Raw genomic sequence first — 22,681 nt, 5'->3', positions numbered from 1 at the left:
TGTGTGACTGACTGAAGAGTTCAGGGTCACATCAGTTTGGATTGGATGCAGCTGTGAGGTTCTGGATCAGGCTCTGGATCAGGTTCTTCACTCATGGACGAGTCGGCGTTGGAGCGATACTTTGACGACTCCATTGCAAATGTGAGTAAAGATTCCTGTTTGAACATCCAAAGCTTTATTAAGAGAGAGTGTGACGTCACAGCAGGCACGAGGATCTGTGACCTGCACTCACTTCACTCTGGATTCAAAGTGTAAAAGAAGTTTTCAACAACAAACACTTTCTCTTGATTCAAATCAAATCCAGAAACATGAGCTCTGATCCGTTTGAATTCTCAGTCTCATATTTTCACTCTCAGAATGTTGAAATCTGAAAACATCAATTAAAACAAAACAAAACATTTTAAATATATAGTTTATGAAGGAAATTAAAAAAAATGAACATGTGTGTTTGTGGTCTGAGGAGGATTTTCATTCTGAGTAATGGAACGACTGAGGAAGTGACGAGGTGAGCTGCGTTCACATGTTCCAAATGTAAACATTGATTGATTGATTGGCTCCTGCAGGACTTCAGCTTTGTGTTGGGGGAGGAGCCTGGTCTCCAAGACCCCGCCCCATCCCTGAAAAACAGCTCCTATCAGTCTGAGAAGGCGGAGCCGGGTGCAGGGCTGGGGGAGGGGCTGGACCTGAGTTTTCTACCTGATGAGCTCAACACACAGGAAGACACAGGTGTGACATCACTGAAGGTTTTTTTCAACAAACTTTATTATAAGTTAACAGATTTAAACTGTAAATAAAAACAGACTCTGAGTCTGGAAAGTGAAGCCAATGTGGAAGGGACTGAAACCTGTGTTCTCCCTCTGACCAGCAGGGGGCGACTCCCCTGGTAGTTTCTATAGAAGTCTCTAGAAAGTGACTTCTCACTTTATAACGTCAGTAACATTCAGGAGTTTCTGTCTCAGTCTCTAGTTTCAAGTCTTCTTCAAACAGCTGATGTTCATTTAGTGAATTATGATCATTTAGAGTCAAACAGACCATAAAGCACCGGATGTACTGGGGGGGGGGGGGGGGGTACCACAGTGTGATTGACAGCTAGTACTGTCCAATGGGTGCAGATGGCAGGTGGACGTGTCCTCCAGCTCCAAATATAGTTATTCTACTTCTGAATCAACCTGGAACATGAATGGTTCACGCCATCAGCGTCACAACAGCAGAGATCCTGTAGTTCACAGTAATGTCAACCTCCTGACTGAGGTTATGACCTTTAACAAGGAGCTGACTCTGAGATTTCATTTCAGCTGAAGCAGCAGAGGGTCCAACTGCAGCTGTGGACACGTCTCAGGACAGCGGCGTCTGTCCAGACTACAATTCCCAGGATTCCATAGCTGCTGACTTCCATAAGGGGGTGTCCACATCAGGAATGGGGACCATCACCTCCTCCTTTTGTCCCATGACTCCTATGACCCCCATGACCCCCATGACCCCCGTGACAGAGAGATCAGGGATCATCCCACAGTTACAGTAAGTAGTAGAAGTTTGTGGTACTAATACTTTACCTGTAGTACTTCATTGATAGTGTTTGTACTTTATGAAGTACAAAGTCAGATCTTTGAAAAACAAATGGTTTACATAAACCAATACACTCTACATATAAAACCTTCTGGTTGGAGGACGACCACTCTACCCTCAGCCACGGCCACCCCAATATAATTATATAATTTCCTGTTGATTCTGAAAAGTGTATTTCTGTTGTGAGGCCAGAGATGTGTCAGGAGATGTCTCTGCACTGAACCAGGTCTGTGGATGCAGAGCTCCCTGTGTGAGCACCGAGCAGAACCTGAACCAGAACATGATCCAGAACATTGAGTCTGATCCAACATGTCCTGATAGTCAGGTCCAGTCTCCACAGATGCTGAGGTTCACCTTCAGTTCTTGTTTCCCATGATGCTCCCGCTCAAATAACAGTTTTACGAACACGTCATTCATCAATATAAGAACACAGATGTGAAAAATGTTTGCAGTTTAAGAACTTTTTATGAATCTGACATAGTTTTCTTAGAAAACTTCTGAAGAACAAATTAAAGAAAATTCTTGAGAAGATATTGGTGAATGAGGCTCATTCTTCCGGCAAGTTAGTTTTTATAGATCCCAACTTTGCGTGAGAAGTGACGTACGCACAAAACGAGGCCCCAGGTTGTCTAACCATCGTATTGAAGTTTTGCTTGTTGTAATATTTATAGATGTAATGATGTTATTAATGATAGCAGCAGTTAACATCATGATAATGAAGATGAAGTGAAACCCTCTCCTCTGACTATAGGAACATTGTCTCCACTGTGAACCTGGGTTGTCCTCTGGACCTGAAGTTCATCGCCCTGCAAGCCAGAAATGCTGAATACAACCCAAAGGTACTGAAACCAGTATTTCCTTTTGTGCGCGGGTCCATTCTAAATGTTTGGAATTTATGAGGTGCAGCCAGTTGTGTTTCAGCGTTTTGCGGCCGTCATCATGAGGATCCGAGAGCCTCGAACGACGGCGCTGATCTTCAGCTCGGGGAAGATGGTCTGTACAGGAGCCAAGAGGTCAGTCTGTCACCTTCATCCCACATCTACTGAAAGAAATTAACTAAAGTGCAGCTGGACCAGCTCTTATCAGGGCTCGTATACTTCAAGCCATTTACTCACTTTGGTACCTTCCTAAGACCAAAAGCCCAAATCCAACTGCAGGAACATCCAGGGTTTGTTATGAGCAGAGAAGACGTCACTTCACACAAACACGATGTCAGTGCTGCTTCTGGAGCAGAACAACCAACAAACATCTCTCACAACATCAGCTCCACCTATTGATCCCATCCAAAACATAGAGAGCTGTCACACCTGGTTTGTTTCAGAGCTTCAGACTCTTCAGTTCAGTCTGAACATCAGGTGTGAAAGGTTCCTCAGAGCAGAAGAGGAGTTCTGGGTCTGGATCAAACTGAACCTGGTTCGGTTGGTTTGCAGTGAAAACACTTTGTTGGACTTTTGGACCAATCACAGGAAGTAGAGACAGAATTAAACAGTAGAAGAAGAAGAGGAAGCAGCTGCAGTCTTCACCTCCGAAGATATAATGTTAGAACCACGAAGTAATGATTTGTTAGAGTTTATTAACCCTCTTCTTCCTCTGGGTGTGTTTGAGTGAGGAGCAGTCTCGGCTGGCAGCCAGGAAATACGCCCGGGTGGTGCAGAAACTCGGTTTCCCCGCTCGCTTCATGGACTTTAAAATCCAGAACATGGTGGCCAGCTGTGACGTGTTTTTCCCCATCAGACTGGAAGGACTGGTCCTGACCCATCAGCAGTTCAGCAGGTAGATCCACAGACTGAAGAGACAGGGTTAGCCTAGCTTAGCACAAATACCGGGTGCAGGGGAACGTTGTTAGCTAGCTTAACAGCTTCAGTGAAATCAAATCACGTCAATGGAACCAGTGGGTAAACATGCAGAACTCAGATGATTCAAATAAATGAACTTCTACTTGTCACCGTTGACAAACAAGTGACTGTTTTTAAGCCTAAAGTGAGTTCCGTTGTCTTGAGCTGTGTTCAAGACAACTCGGATATTCTAACGTGAAACTTCCGAGTTCCAAGCGTTCCGGTGCAAGGTGATGACGTCATATGTAAACAAACGTGTGACCGTGGGAATGTTTATTGTTCTCATGATGAGACAAGTCCACTGTGACCAGAGCAGCCTCCGTCCATACAGAAACATCTGTACATTTCATTTATATACCTGGAAACGCATTCAACACATGAGGGAGAGAACACACGCACAGCTTATATCATGTTTGCTTCTGTTTAATAAGCTAAGAGTTAGCTTATATCATGTTAGCTATATATATGGTTAAATTGGCTAAGAGTTATTTAATGAGGGGTCAGTTCACTCCAGACGACACAATCATGTTTAGATTTGTGGAAAGTAAAAGGAGATTGAATTTGTTTCTTTATTTAAACTGTGGAGACTGATTGTACGTGTGTTTTGTCTCCACAGTTATGAACCAGAGCTGTTTCCAGGCCTCATCTACCGGATGGTGAAACCTCGCATCGTCCTGCTCATCTTTGTTTCTGGGAAAGTGGTTCTGACTGGTAATGAAAATCAAATATCTCCTCATGTTTAAAGTTACAGCTGCAGAGTTATCACCTAACACTAGTTCAGTGGTAAAGACTATTTCATGATTCCAAGAAAACTACATGATCATAAGATCTTTAGCACATGACTACGACCTCTGTGGAAGGGTTAGGGTTCAGGGTTTTGTCGTAGAAGGTTAGAGTGGGTAAGGGTTAACCTACCAAGATCCAGATTTGATCATTATGAAATCCAGACTTGTCATTATTAAACATAAAACTCATAATTCTAAAACACTTATCGAGTTGTGATAGTTATTAAGTCGTGTATTAAATTGCAGGAGCTAAAGAACGAGCTGAGATCTACGAAGCATTTGAGAACATTTATCCGATCCTGAGAGGCTTCAGGAAACAGTGAAGACAGCACTCCCTGTTCATTTATACATAGCTGTATATATGTATATATGTATATCTGTATTTATTTTGTGTTGAATGTGTCACCATTCTGAAAAAAATAAATGTTTTGTGAATCACTGCAGAGAAGAAACCAGCTGAATGTTTGATCTGAATCAGACTTGATTGTGAACTTTGATTTAAACACCAGCAAAACCTACTCTTGTAAAAAGAGTCGAGTGATACTATCAATGAGTTGAGCTCTGATGTAAGTGACTGCATGAATGTGGATGAGTCAGAGTCTGTATGTGTCTTTAATTTCAATATTATTCAGTTATTCTTGACCTGAAAATTAAAATGAATGTTTAATTCAGGGTCTCTAATGCATTGATCCATTCAAAATCAGATTTGTTACATTTACAAACACCTGAAGGTGTAATTGAAGTTGATCATGTTTTTACTGTATAGTTCACATCTGTAGATATTTACATGTATAATGTTATAATTATATATATTTTATATAATACAGGAAAAGAAAAAGATTAAATGTTTGGAATGACCAAAAAATTCAAAAGAACTTGAGATATAAATTATGAGTTATTGATATGAGCTCCTTCATTCGTGTGATTGACGTTTCCACCTTCGTACTTTTCTCCTTTTCCCGACTCCGCCCACACAAACTACGTCATTGCACAACAAACCTGTCACGTTTTCAGAAGAAACCGGAAGTGACGGACTCCTCTCATCTAAACAACACCACGTGACCGGATGTTATTAAGTATTATGGCGACGTCACTGAAAAATAGAACGAGCTGGTGATCGGCGCATAGCAGCGCGTTCCTGTTAGCGTCACTAGGTAGCACAGCTGGTTAGCACAGCTGGTTAGCGTCACTAGGTAGCACAGCTGGTTAGCGTCACTAGGTAGCACAGCTGGTTAGCACAGCTGGTTAGCGTCACTAGGTAGCACAGCTGGTTAGCGTCACTAGGTAGCACAGCTGGTTAGCTTCACTAGCTAGCACAGCTGGTTAGCTCAGCTGTTTGGTTAGCTTCACTAGCTAGCTCGGCTCCTCTCCATGGCGTCCCCCGCGGGACTCCCGCCGCTCTGTACGGACCGAGCTGCTTCTTCGTCGGGCTCTCACTCTGGGGCCAGGCCGCCTCTCCGGCCCCATCACCCGCCTCCGGCTCACTCCATCCCGGGCTGTGTGATGGTGGAGTCGGTGGACGACGCGGAGGGTCTGTACGTGGCGGTGGAGCGGTGCCCCCTGTGCAGCACCTCCCGCCGCAGGCTCACCTGTGCCCGCTGCGTTCAGGCCGGAGACTTCGTGTACTTCGACGGGAGGAACACGGAGAGGTGAAGTTTCCCTCCTGAGCTTTTACTGCAAATGTCTCGGTGCGATGTTGAAGTGTCCCGTTGCTCTGTGTCTGTCCACACAGGACCCACCAGGAGGACAGCACCTTCTTTACACTTCGGCTTTACCACCAGTGTTCAACAAGTCTTTAACTTGATCTTCCAGGGCCAGTTATTGGTTAGTTAGTTAGTTAACCAGTGATAAACAGCTTCTTTGTTTGGTTCATTACACGCAAGTGAAAACTGAAACATGATCAAATAAATGATATCCCTGTATTTATAAAATGTTCAGGTTTAAACTTCACGTGAAGTTTTTATACTCAGATGTTCTTTGTTCAACAGATTTAATACTTGAACTGAATAAAACATTATACAGCGAAATAAGATTTTCATTTATTGTCTGTTGACTATCAACGAGTTGCCTTTAGCAGCAGCTAACTGTTAGCTTTTAGCTTGTTAGCTGTAGTGTGATATCTTTGACTCCATGCTGCTGGTTTCCATCAGGTATATTGGACTCTGTTAGCAGTTAGCTACCCACTGCTAATTCCAACCTGTATGCTAATGTTAGCGGGGCTCTGTTAGCAGTTAGCTACCCACTGCTAATTCCAACCTGTATGCTAATGTTAGCTGGGCTCTGTTAGCAGTTAGCTATCCACTGCTAATTCCAACCGGTATGCTAATGTTAGCTGGGCTCTGTTAGCAGTTAGCTACCCACTGCTAATTCCAACCTGTATGCTAATGTTAGCTGGGCTTTGTTAGCAGTTAGCTACCCACTGCTAATTCCAACCTGTATGCTAATGTTAGCGGGGCTCTGTTAGCAACCCTGCTAGAGTTGCACAACACGTGAAAAGCCCAAATAGCTGTGTCCTCATGGTTTTCACGTTGGCAGCAGTTTCTCAACCTGAGCTCTGGGACCTGCTCTGCTTCTGTGTGAACATGAACCTTCAGATACAAGCTGTTTGTTCTGCTGCAGATACGTTGACAAGCTGGAGCGGCTGAAGCAGCTGAAGGAAGAAAAAGAGGAGCTGCAACAGAGGTGAACCTTACAGCTGTTAGTGAAGTATGTTGTGATCTGTTAGCGACTGGGGCTGATGAACCTGATTCTAAAGGAGCTCTCTCTCCTCTCTCCTCAGAGTCATTGGGGCCATGGACAGGAAGCTGCAGGCGGATGAGATGGTGAGTCCAGCTCAGTAGTTTCTGATGCGTGGCATCATCTGGTCCTCGCACAGAGACTGTGCATGTTCACTGAGAGTTCGTCTCAAATCCCTTTCCTCCTCCATTAGCAGCAACAGTTCCTGTCCACATTGAGAAGTCGATGGTTTTAGAACACGTCACTATTGCTATGGTTACACCTGGTGTGGAGCCTTTATCTGTCTCCACCAAAGCCTGTAAAACTGAAGCTAAATCGTCTGTATTGCCCCCTGGTGTCTGACTGCAGTATAGCTTCTAAACCTCCACGTTAGCAGATGGGACCAAACTAAACAGTCATAGTAGACGTTAAATAATGTTTGTAAAGATGTTTCTGTCATTTCAGGTCGTTTCTTATCTCACTGATGTTATATCTAACCCTAACCCTGTTCAAGTGTTTCTGATCAGTTTGGTTTGAATCACTTATTTGATGATATAAAAACCGGCTGAGACTTCATGATTGACAGCTGATTGGTTGAGAGCGTGTATGGGCGGAACCTTGATATCATGCCTCCACTCCACAATGACTACTGCACAGACTCTGACTGTAAATTACGTCATCACCCTAAACGTGATCAGCGTTTGTATCAGTGATATTTTAGCTTCATTTCTCGAGGAGGTGGAGATGTGTCGTCCATCTATGAACTCCCCCAATATCAAAGAGAGAATCACCAAACATCAACAACACGAATGTAGACAGAAAGAGTTGAAGGTAACGAGAGAAGATCAGGGGAAGCCTAATGTGTGACATGGACGGAGACATTTTGACAACTTAACATACTTAAAATAAAAACTGTTTAATGTGACCTGGAGTTGTCCTGTTCAGTACACATGAGACGGAATAAACTGACAAACATATATTTCCTCAGAAATGGAAGCTGATGTCGTGTAGGATGAAAATCGAGCAGCTGAAGGAGGCCGTGGCCTGGGGCAACGAAGAGGTGAAGAGCGGTGAGTCTGTCTACAGCCTCCTTCGCTTGTTGTGGTCCTGTGGTGGTCTCTGTCTCATCCTTCAGTGTCCTCCTGCAGATAAAGACCTACACCTGCGCTCCCAGGAGGACAGTCAGCGGCTTGCAGCGGCGGGCCGGACGTCACCAGGAGAAACGGGACAAAATCGAGCGTCACAACCGTCGTCTGGGGGAGCTGCTGGAGAGACGCAGCCGAGAGCTGCAGAGCCGACTGAGTCAGCTGGCTGCTCTGAGACGAGAGCACATCCTGGAGCTCACCACACACATCTTCCCCACACAGGAGGAGAAGCAGGGCAGCAGGTGAGGACGCAACACACCTGAAGCTCTGACAGCGACGCACCTTGAAGATATTACATCTTCACTGTAGAAAACTCTTTCCTCTGCCCCTGTGTTTGTCTATCAGAGACCCCGCGGATGTGGTGACAGAGTGCGACCTTGCTTTGACCTCCAGCACGGTGAGTGAGTTGGCCGAGGCTCGGAGGACCACCTACTTGTCCGGACGCTGGATCTGGGATGACCAGAACGGGGAGACCAGCATCAGCATCACAGGGGCCCCCGTCACCCTGCCCAGCAACGGAGACTGCTCCGCCTACTACAGCTGGGTGGAGGAGAAGAGCATCAATCAGGGCCCAGGTGTGTCTCCCTGTGCCGCTCACATCAGTTGTCAGCTGTTTAAAGTTCCTTTTAAAAACTATTAAGTGAACTGATGGATGACCGGTTACAGTAACTGATGATTAGTTAGAGCTGCTGTTTGATCAGCAGCATCATATTTACATGTACTGAATGTCTGACTCCATTCACACCTGGAAAACACGTTTCGGTTCCAGATGTGATTTTAACCTGATCACAACAAACTCATTCATGACTTCCCTGTGTGCATGTGGTCTGACCTCTGACCTCTGCAGAGCTGGACCACATTAACCCGGCTCACACCATCAGTGCTGCTCTCTGCTACGCCACTCAGCTCGCCACCATCCTGTCTCACATCCTGGACGTCAACCTGCCCAAGAAGCTGTGCAACAGGTAAGAAACACCTGCTGCCTCCATGAGCAGAACTCTGGAGCTGGAGTGTGATGTTTTAACAATAATGTGTAATTGTGTGTTCTCAGTGAGTTCTGTGGAGAGAACCTGAGCAGATATCGATTCACCAGAGCTCTGAGCAAACTCAACACCAACATCCTCCACCTCTGCTTCTCCCAGGTCAGAAAAAACTCACTGATCTTCATCTGATGTTGAAAGTAGAATTCATTTTGACCAATCTCTCTCTGTGTGTGTGTGTGTGTGTGTGTGTGTGTGTGTGTGTGTGTGTGTGTGTGTGTGTGTGTGTGTGTAGCACGTCGACAGTGACAAGCTTCACCCTCATCACACTCTGAGGAACATCATGTTTCTGGTTTCCCCAGACAATGACAACCTGGGCAGGTGAGATGCACCTCTCTCTCTCTCTCTCCCTCCCTCTCTCTCTCTCTCTCTGTCTCTCTCTCTCTCTCTCTCTCCCTCCCTCTCCTCTCCTCTCTCTCTCTCTCTCTCTCTCCCTCTCTCTCTCTCTCTCTCTCTGTCTCTCTCTCTCTCCCTCTCTCTCTCTCTGTCTCTCTCTCTCTCCCTCTCTCTCTCTCTCTCTCATCTCTCTCTCTCTCTCTCTCTCTCTCTTCCCCCCCCCCCCCCCCCACCCCCCCCCCCCCCCCCCCCCCCCCCCCCCCCCCCCCCCAGTAAATCAACCTCATGTGTTTTTCAGGACGGGTCCGTTCGAGGTCAGCGCTGACCTGGAGGAGTCGATGGAGTTTGTGGAGCCGGAGGCGGCTGGTCCGACGGAGGAGAGTGGAGATGAGGCGGTGGGACGGACGAGGAGACGGACCTGGGGACAGACTGGGAGACAGTGCCCAGTCCACGATTCTGTGATATCCCATCACAGGTACAAACAACTGAGTACTCATGTGAAGAGTTTGACCCTTAGACTAGTTTTAACCTCTGTCTGCTCTTTGATAACATCTCATCATCTTCTCCTCTTACAGTCCATGGATCTTTCCCAGAGTGCTTTGCAGGTCTCCCAGCCCTCTGCTAACACTGGCGGGATGATCTCGTCTGCGGCTGCCTCCGTCACCTCCTGGTTCAGAGCTTACACCGGCCAGCGATGATCAAACCAGACTGGAGCGTGAACCAGGACCGGACTGGTTCAGTGGACTGGGGTCAGAGGTCAGCCAGTGGACGAGGAGTCTGGATGTTCTCACATGTCGACCTGAACACACGATGGACTTCAAACACCTGCATCCAGTCCACAATGAATGAAAATGTCCAGATTAACTTCATCAGCAGTTTAACAGACTATAACACACTCACTCATCCTCACAGGTTTATGTACTTTGACTTTGGTATAAGTTACTTCGTGTTACTCAGTTTAGCATTAAGCCGTTAGCATTTTAAAATGGATTTTAATGTCTCATCATGATCAGTTTAATCAAATGATTGATGTGATCCCAGTGAAGGTGGATCTCTGGAGAGAAGACGTCTGAATAAAGTTTTATTAAAAATTGATGTGCTGATTATAAAAGAATATAGTCTCTCTCTCTTCCTCTCGCTCTCTCTCAGAGCAACAGGACTACCTTTGATGTTTCATGTGTGTATATATATAAATAATATACAGAACCCTATAAATGTTTGTTTATAAATCACATCATACACAGGTCACTCATTGAGCTTTAGAGAGAAATGACGCATTAATGAACACAAATTGAAAAGCCAGATGAATTATAGTTGTTTTTTTTTTGCTGCAGCACAACGATGACTTCCTGTTTATGCTTCCCAAACAGCTGTCAATCAGATTAAAGTTGTGTGGCTGCTGGCATGTCAGCGTGCACGTGACCTCTGGTCACACTGACCTTCTGAGCTCTGGGGTCTTGGTGTTATTAGCTGTGAGCTGCAGATTAGCATGTTAGCTATGTTTGGTATGCAGCACTGCACAGGATGAACTGATCCCAGAGACCTGAACCTTCACACAGCGCCCCCTGCAGGACTTAGGTTCCTCATGGTCCTTCATCAGCAGATGTCACCTGACACAGGTGTGAAATCTTCAACCAAATGTTGATCCCAGTCGATGACCTTTGGCCAAAATCAACCTTTTATTAGTCGTTAATCACGTGACACACAAACACCATCGTGCTGATTCACTGTCGTCTGAAGGGTTCATCCTCTGGAGACTGGTCTGTCGAAGCTGGAGTTTCTGTGTGTTGTTCTTTAAAGTCAGTTTGGGAAACAGGCGACTGGTCTTTTCAAACCTGTCCGGGGGTCGGAGGTCCAAGTTTCTACGTCCTCACAGGTTTCTCTGTTTCCAGATCATCAATCATCTTCAGCTCAACTTCTCCCTCTGCAACCACAAGAAGTTGTTTAACTTCTGGAGCTTTCAACCACAACATACATGATGTCAAGGCCCTTTACACCGAGACCTGAAACACAGAGCAGCTGAGACCACTGAAGCAGAGTCAGTGTGGAGGATTAGTGTGTGTGTGTGTGTGTGTAAGCTGTTGGTGCTTGTTCAGCAGCAGGTTGGTGTTTCAGGATGAAGTCTGCTGTTTTGTTTCTTCTCCTCTGTTTGTCTCCTTTCGTCCCTCGGGGGCTGTCGGAGGTTTCTGTCCCGCAGGAGGACGACCTCAGGCCGGGGGTCGACGGGCCCCCGGAGCTCCCAGACCTCTGGGACGAGCTGTGGGGGCTGAGGGAGCTGGTCCTGAGCCTGAAGGCGGAGGAGGTGGAGCGGCGCCAGGCCCTGCGCAGCATGGAGAGCCGGCTGCGGGACAGAGAGGTGGAGGCTGAGCAGCAGAGACGAAGCCTGGACGGACTTCAGGAGACGGTAGACCATCAGCGGGAGGAGCTGATCTCAGATCTGAGGAGGAGGGTGGAGGAGACGGAAGAGCAGAGCAAAGGTGGGTGATGGGGAAAAGAAGCGGTGAAGTTTCTCCTGCTTCATCTGACAGTTTGTGCTGAGTGGTTGGTTGATCAGTGTCCATCAGCTGAAGTCACTCAGACGAGACGTTGTTTACAACATGAAGAACCAATGAGCTCAGCTGTAGATTCTTCTCTTTGTTCTCCCACTGAGGAGAACCTGGGTGTTCAGGTCAAAAACTGTGTAAACATGTTGTGAAACCACGTGGCCTCAGGTGTAATATCCTCTTTACAGACAGGGGGCCTCACAGGCTTTACTGGCTTTAGCGACATCTAGTGGTGAAGCTACAGAATACACCCTCACCCCTCCACACCAAGCTTTTAGTAGAAGCTGCGGTGGCCTTCAGGGGACATAAGACACAAAGTCCGTCTGCAGGTTTGTCCACTCTGGGCTTCTGTAGAAACATGGCAGACACTGTGGAGGAGGAGCCTCCTGAGGTAACGAGGTCAGCTGATTACACACTGATGACTCATCACAATGAAGGTTATCTTTCATAAATCTGACGCCAGTGTCCACGGGCTCCAGAAACATTCAAACGCCTGAAGTCGACCTGAGGTTGAGCAGGTGTTTGATCAAAAGGGTTGGACGGTTTAAAGTTTGACCTGCAGGTGGCGCTGGATGAAAGGATCAGGGTTGTTGCAGTTCATGCTGATGGGACCATGAACCACATGTGTGTCGCTTTGTGTTTCAGCTCTTGCTGCCCAAGTGTGGACGCTTCTGTCAGGCCTGAACGCCAGCGAGAGCTCGGTGGAGCACCTGAAGAAGAAGAGCGCAGGTGAAGAGACGTATGATTCAAACTCCACATGTTTGTTTCTTTCACAGTCTCATCTGTCGTAGCATCTGTGGCCACTGTTGTTGTGTCTGGTTGCCATGGTAACCACTGTTTCCACAGCCATGGCGTCAGAGCTGCCGTTCCTGCAGACGAGGCTGAGGGCAAATGAACGCACCGTGGAGCAGCTGAGGAGGAAGAATGCAGGTCATCATCATCAACTTCATCATCAGACGTTTGGAAGCTGGAGGCACATGAGTTGATGTGTTTTCTCTGTGATTTCAGTCCTGGCAGCCAGACTGTGCAGCACAGAGAGTGTGATGGAGGAGCTGAGGAGGCAGATCTCAGGTCAGATCTGTCCCACACTAAACTCTGTCCCTCAAACGCCTCGTCTGCACCTCTGTGGTGTTCATGGCCGAGTATTAGAACCTCTGTTTTATCTGAGTTTAAAAGAGAAATTACAGTTCATCCAGGTTTTTATGTCCTTGAAACATGAAGTTTAGTTAATTGATTTTTTTGACAAGTGTAACTGGGCGTCATCCTCCGAGCAGTGGGAATTTACAGAGTGTGTCCTGATAATGTTTCCTAGTGGAAGCATAAAGTTGGGCCGAGCACAGAGCCCTGTGGAACACCGTAGTTAACTTTGGTGCGCACAGATGACTCAACATTTATAGATCTGATGAATATGATTTAAACCAGTTGAGGGCGGTTCCTTTAATGCTAATGAACTGTTCTAGTCTCTGTAATAAAATGTGATGGTCAATAGTGTTGAATGCTGCACTGAGATCTAACAGGACGAGGACAGACACAAACATCTGGAGCTATTAGAAGATCATTAGTGACTTTAACCAGGACTGTCTCCGTGCTGTGATTGGCTCTAAACCCCGACTGAAAGTCTTCACATTACTTTCCTGGAGAAACTCTCACAGCTGATTGGCTACAACCTTCTCAGGAGTTTAGACAGGAAGGGGAGGTTGGATATCGGTCTGTAGTTAAAAACCTTCGGGTCCAGGGTGGTTGTTTGAGAAGGGGTTTGATTACAGCTAGTTTAAAGGACCGTGGTACATCCTGATGAAAATGACAGATTGTGTTCAGCAAAGTACTTTTTATTAGGGGCAGAATGTAATGTAGCATGTAACATGTAACATGTAACATGTAACTGAACAGATGAAGTGACTTCTCCAGTTTAATCTGAAACCTCCAGGTTTTCCAGCCTCCAACAGTTCAGAGACTCGACTCGTTCGCCTCCCGGAGCTGAACTCCACCTCTGAAGGTGATTATGGAGCTGTTGTTACACCTGATGAACTGATCAACTGCTAATGAGTGAATGTGTTGTTTCATCCTTTAGCTCTACACAGTCGACCAAACTCGTCTGCCGAGGGAAACCAGCTCAGTGTCACCCTGAGTAAATGATCCATCCTCCAGATTATTCATTCATTCATTTATTTGTTCATGTTTTGGTTCATGAAACAAGCGTCTCTTCTCTCAGCGACCAGAAGCTCATCAGCTCTGGAAGAAAATCTGTCATCTGTGACGAGTCGACTGCTGCAGCTGGAGAAAAACGACAAAGGTACGAGGTCACACACGGAACCTTAAAGACTCCTCGACCACCTGGATCGGACTCTGCGGTCAGAAACATATTTGTAAGGTTTAAGGAAACGTGTCTGAGGAAACATAATCAAATCTTCATCTTTCATCACAGACTAATGAAATATTTTCATTCCGGTGGTTTGAAGAGCGTTTGAACCTGAAAGAACAGCAGGAAGTCTTTTTGAACCTTTTCAGACCTCAGCAGAGAACGTTCTCTATTTGTTCCTTCAGCTCGTTCAGTTGAAGTTTCTGCTGTGAAGTCCAGGCTGACGGAGACTCAGGCTGCAGGTAAACACGCCATCAAGTGACTTCAACACTTCTCTGTAACACCGAACAGGAAGAAAGTGTTCACCTCTCTGTTTCAGGACAGGCTGACTGGGTGGAGCAGCTGCAGCTCAGACTGAACTCTGCTGAGAACCACATCCAGCAGCTGCAGACAGACGGAGCAGGTAAGTGACTGTGTCTGATCACAACCGTCACACTGAAACAAACACCAACTGTTCAACCTGCTGTTTTCAGAACAAACCTCCAAACTGATGAACCTGCAGAGAAACGTGGACTCGCAGGAGGATCTCCTGGACAAACTGAACACTGGTACTGTTCTTTCATCAGTATTTAGACAGAGACTCGAGGAATCTGCACCGTTAAACACGATGATGATAATCAGACTCTCATAACTATGGGTTTCCTCCTCAGACGTGATGAACAGACTGAGCCTCAGTGAGAAACAGCTGCAGGATCTGAAGACAGAGAAAACCTGTGAGCTTTTCTTTATCAAACAACTTGTTTACGAATGTTTTTAAAAAGAGTGAAAGATTCTGTAACTCTTCAAATCTTCAAATTCTTCAATCACTGGAGATTAATATCCATGTGTTTTTAAAAAGTGACACAAGTTCGCCACAAAATCAAACCTTCAAGTTCTAAAACTGTGGAGGATCCAACGTGGTTCTCTGAGGAACTCCTGTATTTCTTCTTCATGGAACCAGCTGATTTAAACAGTGACGAACAAAAGTCAAGTCAACCACAAATATGTCTAATGTCTAATTGTCATTGTCTAATGACAATTAGACAATAACATTCTGAATGTTGACGTTTATTAAAATGTTGTCTGAATATGAGGATTATTTGTTTTGTGTTTTCAGTTCAGAGCGTTCAGCTTTCGTCGTTAGAGTCCAGACTGACGGGTCACAGCTACAACGCTACAGGTAAATCAAACACTTTTATTATCGTGAACACGGGGATTCATTCTTGCTTCATCTCATCGATGGCTCATATTTACGGTTCCTCCTCAGACGTGATGAACAGACTGAGAGTCAGTGAGAAACAGCTGCAGGAGCTGAAGACAGAAAACACAGGTGAGGTTTTCTTTATCAAACAACTTGTTTATGAATGTTTTTAAAAGAGTGAAAGATTGTGTGATTCTTCAGGCTGAAACTGTGGAGGATCCAACACGGTTCCCTGAGGAACTCCTTCATAAACATCTCTTTCCTGTTCAGGTCTGGAGGTCCGACTGAGTGATGGTGAGAAACAGCTGCAGGAGCTGAAGACAGAAAACACAGGTGAGAGTCTGTCACTTACTTTCTTCTTCTACCTGTGAAGGTTTAAAACCTCCAGAATATTTGAATTAATGTGCTTAATTAAACATAAAAAGTCGTACTCAGGGACAGCAAGTCACAATTTTTTACTTCAACACATTTGTTGATCCAACATAAATAAATCTAATCACTGTAACAGTTTAATAGTTTTAGTTCTGACTAGTGTTACGACAAGAGGAGAGAAAAGCCACATGGAACCAGATGATTCTGGTGGAAATGTGTTCTTGATTTCAAGGAGATCAAATAAAATGGTGGAATCGATAATGGATCAGAGAATCTCAGAGTCGACTCTAGTTTGAGGTGATTGTGTGTTTTCAGCCGAGTCGGTCCAGGTCTCACTGATGGAGTCCAGACTGACCGACGTCAACAGCACCAGCACAGGTCGACTCTCTTTACTTTAACACTTTGATTCTTTCTTCATGAACCTGATGTTTGTGCTTTTCTCTTCAGACGTGTTGAACCGACAGAGCGTCGGTGAGAAACAGCTGGAGGATCTGAGGTCACAACAAACAGGTGAGACTCTGCAGCTTCATCTGTTCAAAAGAACATTTCATTAAAGCCACAGAAAGTTTCACACACAAACTGTTGGAGATTCTCCGCTGTCATCGCATCACTTGTGTTTTCGTGACAAACGTATAAAAGGTCACATCTTCTTTTAACAAACAACCAAAAACATGTTTTCTTTTCATTGTGATGAATTTAATTTGGATTAAAAAGACAACAAATGTCCACATGTGCTATGTTTGTATATAACACGTCCATACATCTCCTCCAGCTGGCGCTGTTGTCTAAAGTCGCACGTTGTTTATTAATACACTTCCTGTTTTCAGGTCTGGAGGTCCGACTGCGGGGGGGTGAGAAACAGCTGCAGATCTGAGGACACAAAACACAGGTGAGGTTTTCTTTAATCAAACTTCATCTTTATTTTTAGTTATTCTCGTATACTGTTCCACATCAAATCTTTTCCAACTTAGCTCCACAGATCCCTTCACAAGATGTTATAACATTTATATGATTTTATTTATCCCCAAAATTGGACATAACGATCCAGGTGAAAGTAAATCCAAAGAAATGAAAAAGCAAACATAACATTAACATGGGTTATATATCAGTTGACCTCCCATAGATATACTTATCCAGTTGTTATACATAGAAGAGTCTTTATTACTCATGTAGTCTTATGACCTCATAGTTGTTCCCCTGTTGTTCCCCTGCTGGTTCAACCCGTGTATAAACGCCTCTGTGTAATCTTTGCATACATGTCATTGTCTCCCGCTGCATGGTAACAGCTTTCTTTGCTGCTGTTTGTAAAAATTGCATCTTTTCCTGCAGTTCTCTCCCAAAGATTGTGACAGAGTTTCTCCCACCAATTCAACATGAACAACTGTGTTTCATCTTTCTTAAAATGGATTTACAGAAGTTATCTAACATGACACACTGTCAGTGTGTGGCCATGGTTTCTCTGCATCTCCTCCTACATCTACTTCACTGAATATGTGGTGTTCTGAAAGTCTGTTAATGATCTTCTATTGAAATTCTCCTCATGATTTAGCATTAATAACTGAGGGTCAGGTACAGATCATAATAATAATCAGCTTTATTCATCAAGCACATTCAAAAACAGAGTTGACAAAGTGCTTTGACAGCAAAGTGAAAACAGGAGAAATAACAATCGACGGGACGCAACGTCCCAAGAAAACCACACAACGCTGAGGTGGTTGAACACAAAGTAGTGTTCAAATGGAATAAAGAAATATAAGACTGTCACATTAAAACTTGTTGACATAAAAGCAGTGAAAGGACAATAGAAATGAATAGATGAAGTAAAAGGGGATAAGAAGACATCACATGACGTTTATTCTATACAAATGGGTTTTAAGAGGTAAAAGAAGTCACTGACTCTGCGAGTCTTATCTTCTAAAGGTGGATCCAAAGCCGAGGGGCCTGATGGCAAAAGCACCTTTAGTTTCCAGCCTGGACTTTGGATCAGCAGCATCCACCCGAGGATCTAAAGCCGCCAACAGGAACATGAGGCTCAACATTTCTGTGGTGTAGCTTGGGGCTTTGAAAGTGATCAGTAAAATCTTCAAATCAATGTGAAAGCAAACAGGGAGCCGATGGAGAGAAGCAAGGATGATGTGATGTCGTCTGTTAAAACCAGCGAGAAGCTGCTGCGTTCTGAACTAGTTGGGAGGCCGAAGAATGAATTCTGAATTATACCAGAGAGGACGGAGTTACAGTCCAGAGAAAACCAGTGTGTGAATTACTTAGAGTTGTAATTACTTTATTTCTCAGATCTCTGACTAAGCTTCCTCCTCAATTTCCTGTTGTAGCACTGTCCCACTTTTCTTTCACATGATAGTTGTTGTCTTTTATCATTGAAGCCAAGACAAGGGTTAGGCTAACCCCTAAGATCACTACCTACACCTGCGTATAATGGTAAATAACGGACCGGTTGAATGAACCAATCACAGTCTGAATATGAGGATTATTTGTTTTGTGTTTTCAGTTCAGAGCGTTCAGCTTTCGTCGTTAGAGTCCAGACTGACGGGTCACAGCTACAACGCTACAGGTAAATCAACACTTTTATTATCGTGAACACGGGGATTCATTCTTGCTTCATCTCATCGATGGCTCATATTTACGGTTCCTCCTCAGACGTGATGAACAGACTGAGAGTCAGTGAGAAACAGCTGCAGGAGCTGAAGACAGAAAACACAGGTGAGGTTTTCTTTATCAAACAACTTGTTTATGAATGTTTTTAAAAGAGTGAAAAGATTGTGTGATTCTTCAGGCTGAAAACTGTGGAGGATCCAACACGGTCCCTGAGGAACTCCTTCATAAACATCTCTTTTCTGATCAGAGCTGGAGGTCCGACTGAGTGATGGTGAGAAACAGCTGCAGGAGCTGAAGACAGAAAACACAGGTGAGAGTCTGTAGGTTTCAAAACTTCAAGTCAAAGGAGAAGCTTGTCTCCAAAGTTTAAAATGATGAGGAATCAATAATGATCATATTGATGATCATTGATTGACAGATCGATCACGTGTGGATCCTTCACTGTGAACATGTTTTGTCCCAGGTGAGGCTGAAGGTGGCGTTCTCCGCTGGTCTGACTGACTCAGGACCAGTTGGACCATTCGATGAAGAGATGACGCTGATCTTCTCCAAAACCATCAGCAACATCGGCCGAGGCTATAACCAGAGCACAGGTACACACACACACACACACACACACACACACACTGAACTCTGGTGACAAAACATCGAGGGTCTCATTTATAACCGTGGCGTACGCACAAAACGGGGCCTGAAACGTGCGTACGCCACTTCTCATGCAAACGTTGGGATTTATAAAAGCAAACAATGTTTTGGAAACGGGAAAGTGGCGACGCAGACGTGAGGTGGTGAACTGAAGCAGATTATTGATCCACTTCATCAATAACATTAAAACCAACAGCTTTAGTTGTGCTCGCGCAACAAAACTGTTCCACACGAACCTTCAATACAAAAATATATAAAACAAATTACGTTCAGATTCCATGAAACAGCGGAGTTGCAGAGCTGAGTCATTATAGTTTTAACAATATCTTCTAACACTGTGTATCATCCAGGACGAGTGTGTAAAAGGTCTGTAGTGAACGTGGCTGTTCCATCAGGTGCACAGAGCGACCTGGAGATCACTATAAAGAAAAACTATTCACTTTCAAACTTCTATTTCCAAACAATATCCCAGAGAAGGTGAGGATCTACTGATGTGAGGGAATCGGTCCGGTTGCTCTAAATAAATAATACTGCCGTGACACTGGGGCGTGATGCTGCGTGATGCTGCGTGATGCTGCGTGATGGATGCAGGTGAATGGAAGGAGGAGGAGGAACGAGGGTTCAGCGATGACTGATCAGCTGATCTAGATTCTATAGATCTGTGATCTCCGAGCTGAACTGAGTCCAGTATTAGATCGACTGACTGAACCGAACATCCCAGGACAAACACGAGCTTATAATAACAATTCTGTTAAATTCTATAGATTGAGGACATCACATCTGTCTCTGAATTTAATAATCCTGCAGTTTTGGATGATTAAACACGAACAAGTTCCCTCACATTCTGACAGTGTGTTTTTCCATTGGTCAGCAGCATAATTTAATATTCATGAGGTGCTTTGCATTGACCATTTATGGTTGAAAGTGGGCGTGTAGAGGGCGGAGTAAGAGGCAGATCCATGTACGAACGTTTCCAGGTGGACTGATTTATAAAGTGAACATTGCGTTCAGGTGTGCGTGCGCACGGTTTTATAAACGAGGCCCCTGGACTCTACATAAAAACCCACAGAAACTGAACTGCTTTTGAATTTGAATGTTTTGTCCTTCCATCGTTGTTTTGAAGTGGTACTGGTGAGCCCAAGGTAACTTTCACCCTTGGACAATGAAGTTGTATTCATTCACTCATTAAGTTGTGTAGCAGCAAATTACAGTAAACCTCCTCATGGCACTCTACATATTATGGTCGAGACCCAACAGTTCCCACAGCTCTGACAGCTGAGGAGACAAAAACATCATCGTGAGGTTCAGGTGTGAAACGACCGGAACCCTAAAACCAGGTCTGAACCGTCAACCAGTGAAGTTGTGTTGACAAAACGTGTTTGTTCCTCAGGTGTGTTCACGGCTCCTGTCAGAGGCGTTTACTTCTTCAGCTTCACGACTGCAGATTACCTGAAGGGCTACATGGGTCTCTACCTGTACAGGAACAACCAGCCAATCCTCTTCCACCTGGACCTGAACGACCACGGCGGCTACACCTCCACCTCCAGCGGCGTGGCGCTGCAGCTGGAGGAGGGCGACCGAGTCCGCCTCAGTCTGCCGGCGAGCTACCGACTGTACGACGACTCTCGGAACTTCAGCGTCTTCTCTGGCTTCCTGTTGTTCTCACTCTGACGGGATCAGGTGAGACGTCCTCTGAGCAGAGACAATCCTGTCCCTTATCACCCTGGAACGCAGTTTGTAGGGTGGGCTTTTATTTTGGTAGAGTGGGTGAAGCAACATGTCTAAACTTTATTAGTCTCGTGTTTCTGATACATCTTAGGATTTGTTCTAATTTTTCAGAAATGGAGGAAATATTCAGTAAGTAAGTAAAAGTACCAATACATTAAAGTAAAAATACAGAATTTTAAGTGAATATTGTGCATTTAATTACTGTTTCAATCGAAACAACATTGTGACATGAAAATAAAAAGTTTTGGGACAATTCAGAACATTTGCTGAAATAAAACCATAGAAACGACATGAAGGAGCCGAGCCACCATCATCATCATCATCATAATAATAATAATAATAATAATAATAATAATAATAATAATACACTTTTCAATATAAAGTGAAGTTATAAAAACACCAAGGTTTGAAACTTTGTATCTGATTCTTTGTTCAACACAATAAAAACATTTCATGTGAACATGCGTGTCCTTGATGAGTTTAACGCTGACGTCACACTGACTCGTCTCAGAAACCTCAAACATGGCGTCTGTGTTTTCACATCCTGGATGATTGAGTAACTAGAGCATCGTCTCGACCAATCGGCTTCAAGCTCTCATTAAACACAACCATCGAGAGAAGCCTCAAACTTTTATTGAAATTAGAGAAAAACTAGAGAAAAAATATTTCAAACTGAACTTTGACCTCTTTGATTGTTGGAAACAATCCGACGCCGGATTCAAACCAACAGACAGGAAGTGAAAACGTACAAGTGCCGATCAGAAACAGGAAGTCTGTGTGACGACAAGAAATTTACATCCAACGACAGAAGAATAAAGTTCCTTCTCTACAACAATGATCAATAAAGTAAAGAAGCTTCAGATTGACGGGACAGACGCCCCTCCAGCTTCAGTCTCTGAAATGAGGACACGGGTGGAGGTTCAGCAGGGGGCGCTGTTGATCCTCCTGTGTACGGCCTGCAGCAGGAGCAGAGAGTATTCCTCCAGCAGAGCGGCTGTCTTCACCTCCCCTACTCCACCCAGCCCCCCCTCTACTCCCAGAATGCCCGGCCCACTGAGCGGGAGGGAGTCAAGCTCTGCCCTCATGGCCTGGAAGGCCTCTGATAGGAGGCCAGCCATCTGATGCTGGTCGGGGGCGGAGTCCTCAGCGGAGGAACCGCTCAGCTGGAAGAGGAGAGGAGGATGAGTCACCGTGACATGACCAGCTGTGTAACCACACGGTCATTCATGAAGTACGGTTGGTCAACACTCACCTTCCTGTACAGGTGAGTTGCTCTCTTGAAACAGCTCTGCAGCTCATTGGTCAGAGTCCTGCAGGTCTCCACACTGATTGGCTGGTCTGCACAGAGAGAGAAGCAGGAATTAAGGTCACTTTGTTACTGTCTGAATCCGTTCTCTGTACACGTGTAGTTTTCATGTTTCCTGAATATTAACAGCTGATTGGCTCCTGTGTTTCACACACACTCTGTCATTGGTCAAACAGACATGATGGAAAGAGCAGAAGAAAAGAACGTGGCGACAGACGAAGAACAACATTTAACAAACGTCTCACCCGTCTTTACGGAGCAAGAGGAGGAGGAGGAGGAGGAGGAGTGCAGTGATGAAGAGGAGGTGAGGAGGAGCGGAGCCAGAGCCCAGACAGAGAGATGACAGGATGGAGGGATCAAAAGGAGGAGGAGTCCAAACCTGGATCGTCCCTTCCTGCAGGAGTCTGAGGCTCCACCCCCTGCCACAAGGAGGACAGGGGGGAGACAGAGAGCGGTGGAGGCCAACACGTGGAAGACGAGGGGCGGCGGCAGACTTGGATGACGGCGAGAAGT

General features: G+C 45.1%; 4 protein-coding genes across 4 annotated transcripts in view; 3 read left to right on the top strand and 1 right to left on the bottom strand.

Moving 5' to 3' along the window:
- The first annotated feature begins 11 nt into the window (after positions 1–11).
- tbpl2 (TATA box binding protein like 2) lies at positions 12–4,695 on the top strand. Its single transcript, XM_034575792.1, has 8 exons — positions 12–141; positions 564–726; positions 1,296–1,518; positions 2,318–2,405; positions 2,488–2,579; positions 3,172–3,339; positions 4,018–4,112; positions 4,433–4,695. Exons 1-8 carry the CDS (start codon positions 94–96, stop codon positions 4,507–4,509), a joined length of 954 nt encoding a protein of 317 aa, XP_034431683.1. The 5' UTR covers positions 12–93; the 3' UTR covers positions 4,510–4,695.
- Positions 4,696–5,349: 654 nt separating this feature from the next.
- On the top strand, positions 5,350–10,512 carry atg14 (autophagy related 14). The gene is given in 15 exon segments (XM_034575787.1): positions 5,350–5,405; positions 5,445–5,504; positions 5,544–5,835; positions 6,806–6,868; positions 6,966–7,008; positions 7,890–7,971; positions 8,050–8,090; positions 8,092–8,288; positions 8,392–8,621; positions 8,894–9,011; positions 9,098–9,188; positions 9,322–9,407; positions 9,721–9,820; positions 9,823–9,897; positions 9,998–10,512. Coding segments are annotated over 13 exon segments (1,527 nt in total). The 5' UTR covers positions 5,350–5,405; positions 5,445–5,504; positions 5,544–5,557; the 3' UTR covers positions 10,121–10,512.
- A 1,026-nt stretch (positions 10,513–11,538) lies between these two features.
- LOC117756477 (calcium-binding and coiled-coil domain-containing protein 1-like) lies at positions 11,539–21,041 on the top strand. The gene is made up of 17 exons (XM_034577023.1): positions 11,539–11,899; positions 12,611–12,694; positions 12,812–12,895; positions 12,974–13,036; positions 13,893–13,961; positions 14,037–14,093; positions 14,178–14,258; positions 14,510–14,566; positions 14,644–14,727; positions 14,768–14,872; positions 15,571–15,633; positions 15,775–15,837; positions 18,383–18,445; positions 18,532–18,594; positions 18,737–18,809; positions 18,958–19,082; positions 20,525–21,041. The coding sequence occupies exons 1-17, from the start codon at positions 11,539–11,541 to the stop codon at positions 20,803–20,805; spliced, it is 1,776 nt and encodes a 591-aa protein (XP_034432914.1). The 3' UTR covers positions 20,806–21,041.
- mapkbp1 (mitogen-activated protein kinase binding protein 1) overlaps positions 21,040–22,681 on the bottom strand; it is a 30,350-nt gene continuing 28,708 nt past the window's right edge. The window contains 4 exon segments of the mRNA XM_034575802.1: positions 21,040–22,025; positions 22,115–22,200; positions 22,548–22,649; positions 22,652–22,681. Coding sequence (XP_034431693.1) covers positions 21,783–22,025; positions 22,115–22,200; positions 22,548–22,649; positions 22,652–22,681 — 461 coding nt within the window. The 3' untranslated portion in view covers positions 21,040–21,782.

Source organism: Hippoglossus hippoglossus, chromosome 22 (assembly GCF_009819705.1).
Source record: "Hippoglossus hippoglossus isolate fHipHip1 chromosome 22, fHipHip1.pri, whole genome shotgun sequence".
Lineage (NCBI taxonomy): Eukaryota > Metazoa > Chordata > Actinopteri > Pleuronectiformes > Pleuronectidae > Hippoglossus > Hippoglossus hippoglossus.
Note: the sequence above shows the minus strand (reverse complement) of the source record. Positions and strands in the feature narration are given on the sequence as shown.

What these genes read in the sequence shown, in the direction of transcription:
- tbpl2 (XM_034575792.1), top strand. Translation starts at nt 94, where the DNA reads ATGGACGAGTCGGCGTTGGAGCGATACTTTGACGACTCCATTGCAAAT. An exon ending in CAACACACAGGAAGACACAG is followed by an intron (nt 727 to 1,295) that starts GTGTGACATCAC and finishes ATTTCATTTCAG; the next exon opens with CTGAAGCAGCAGAGGGTCCA. An exon ending in ATGCTGAATACAACCCAAAG is followed by an intron (nt 2,406 to 2,487) that starts GTACTGAAACCA and finishes GTTGTGTTTCAG; the next exon opens with CGTTTTGCGGCCGTCATCAT.
- LOC117756477 (XM_034577023.1), top strand. Translation starts at nt 11,539, where the DNA reads ATGAAGTCTGCTGTTTTGTTTCTTCTCCTCTGTTTGTCTCCTTTCGTC. An exon ending in GCTGGAGAAAAACGACAAAG is followed by an intron (nt 14,259 to 14,509) that starts GTACGAGGTCAC and finishes TTGTTCCTTCAG; the next exon opens with CTCGTTCAGTTGAAGTTTCT. An exon ending in CCTGGACAAACTGAACACTG is followed by an intron (nt 14,873 to 15,570) that starts GTACTGTTCTTT and finishes GTTCCTCCTCAG; the next exon opens with ACGTGATGAACAGACTGAGA.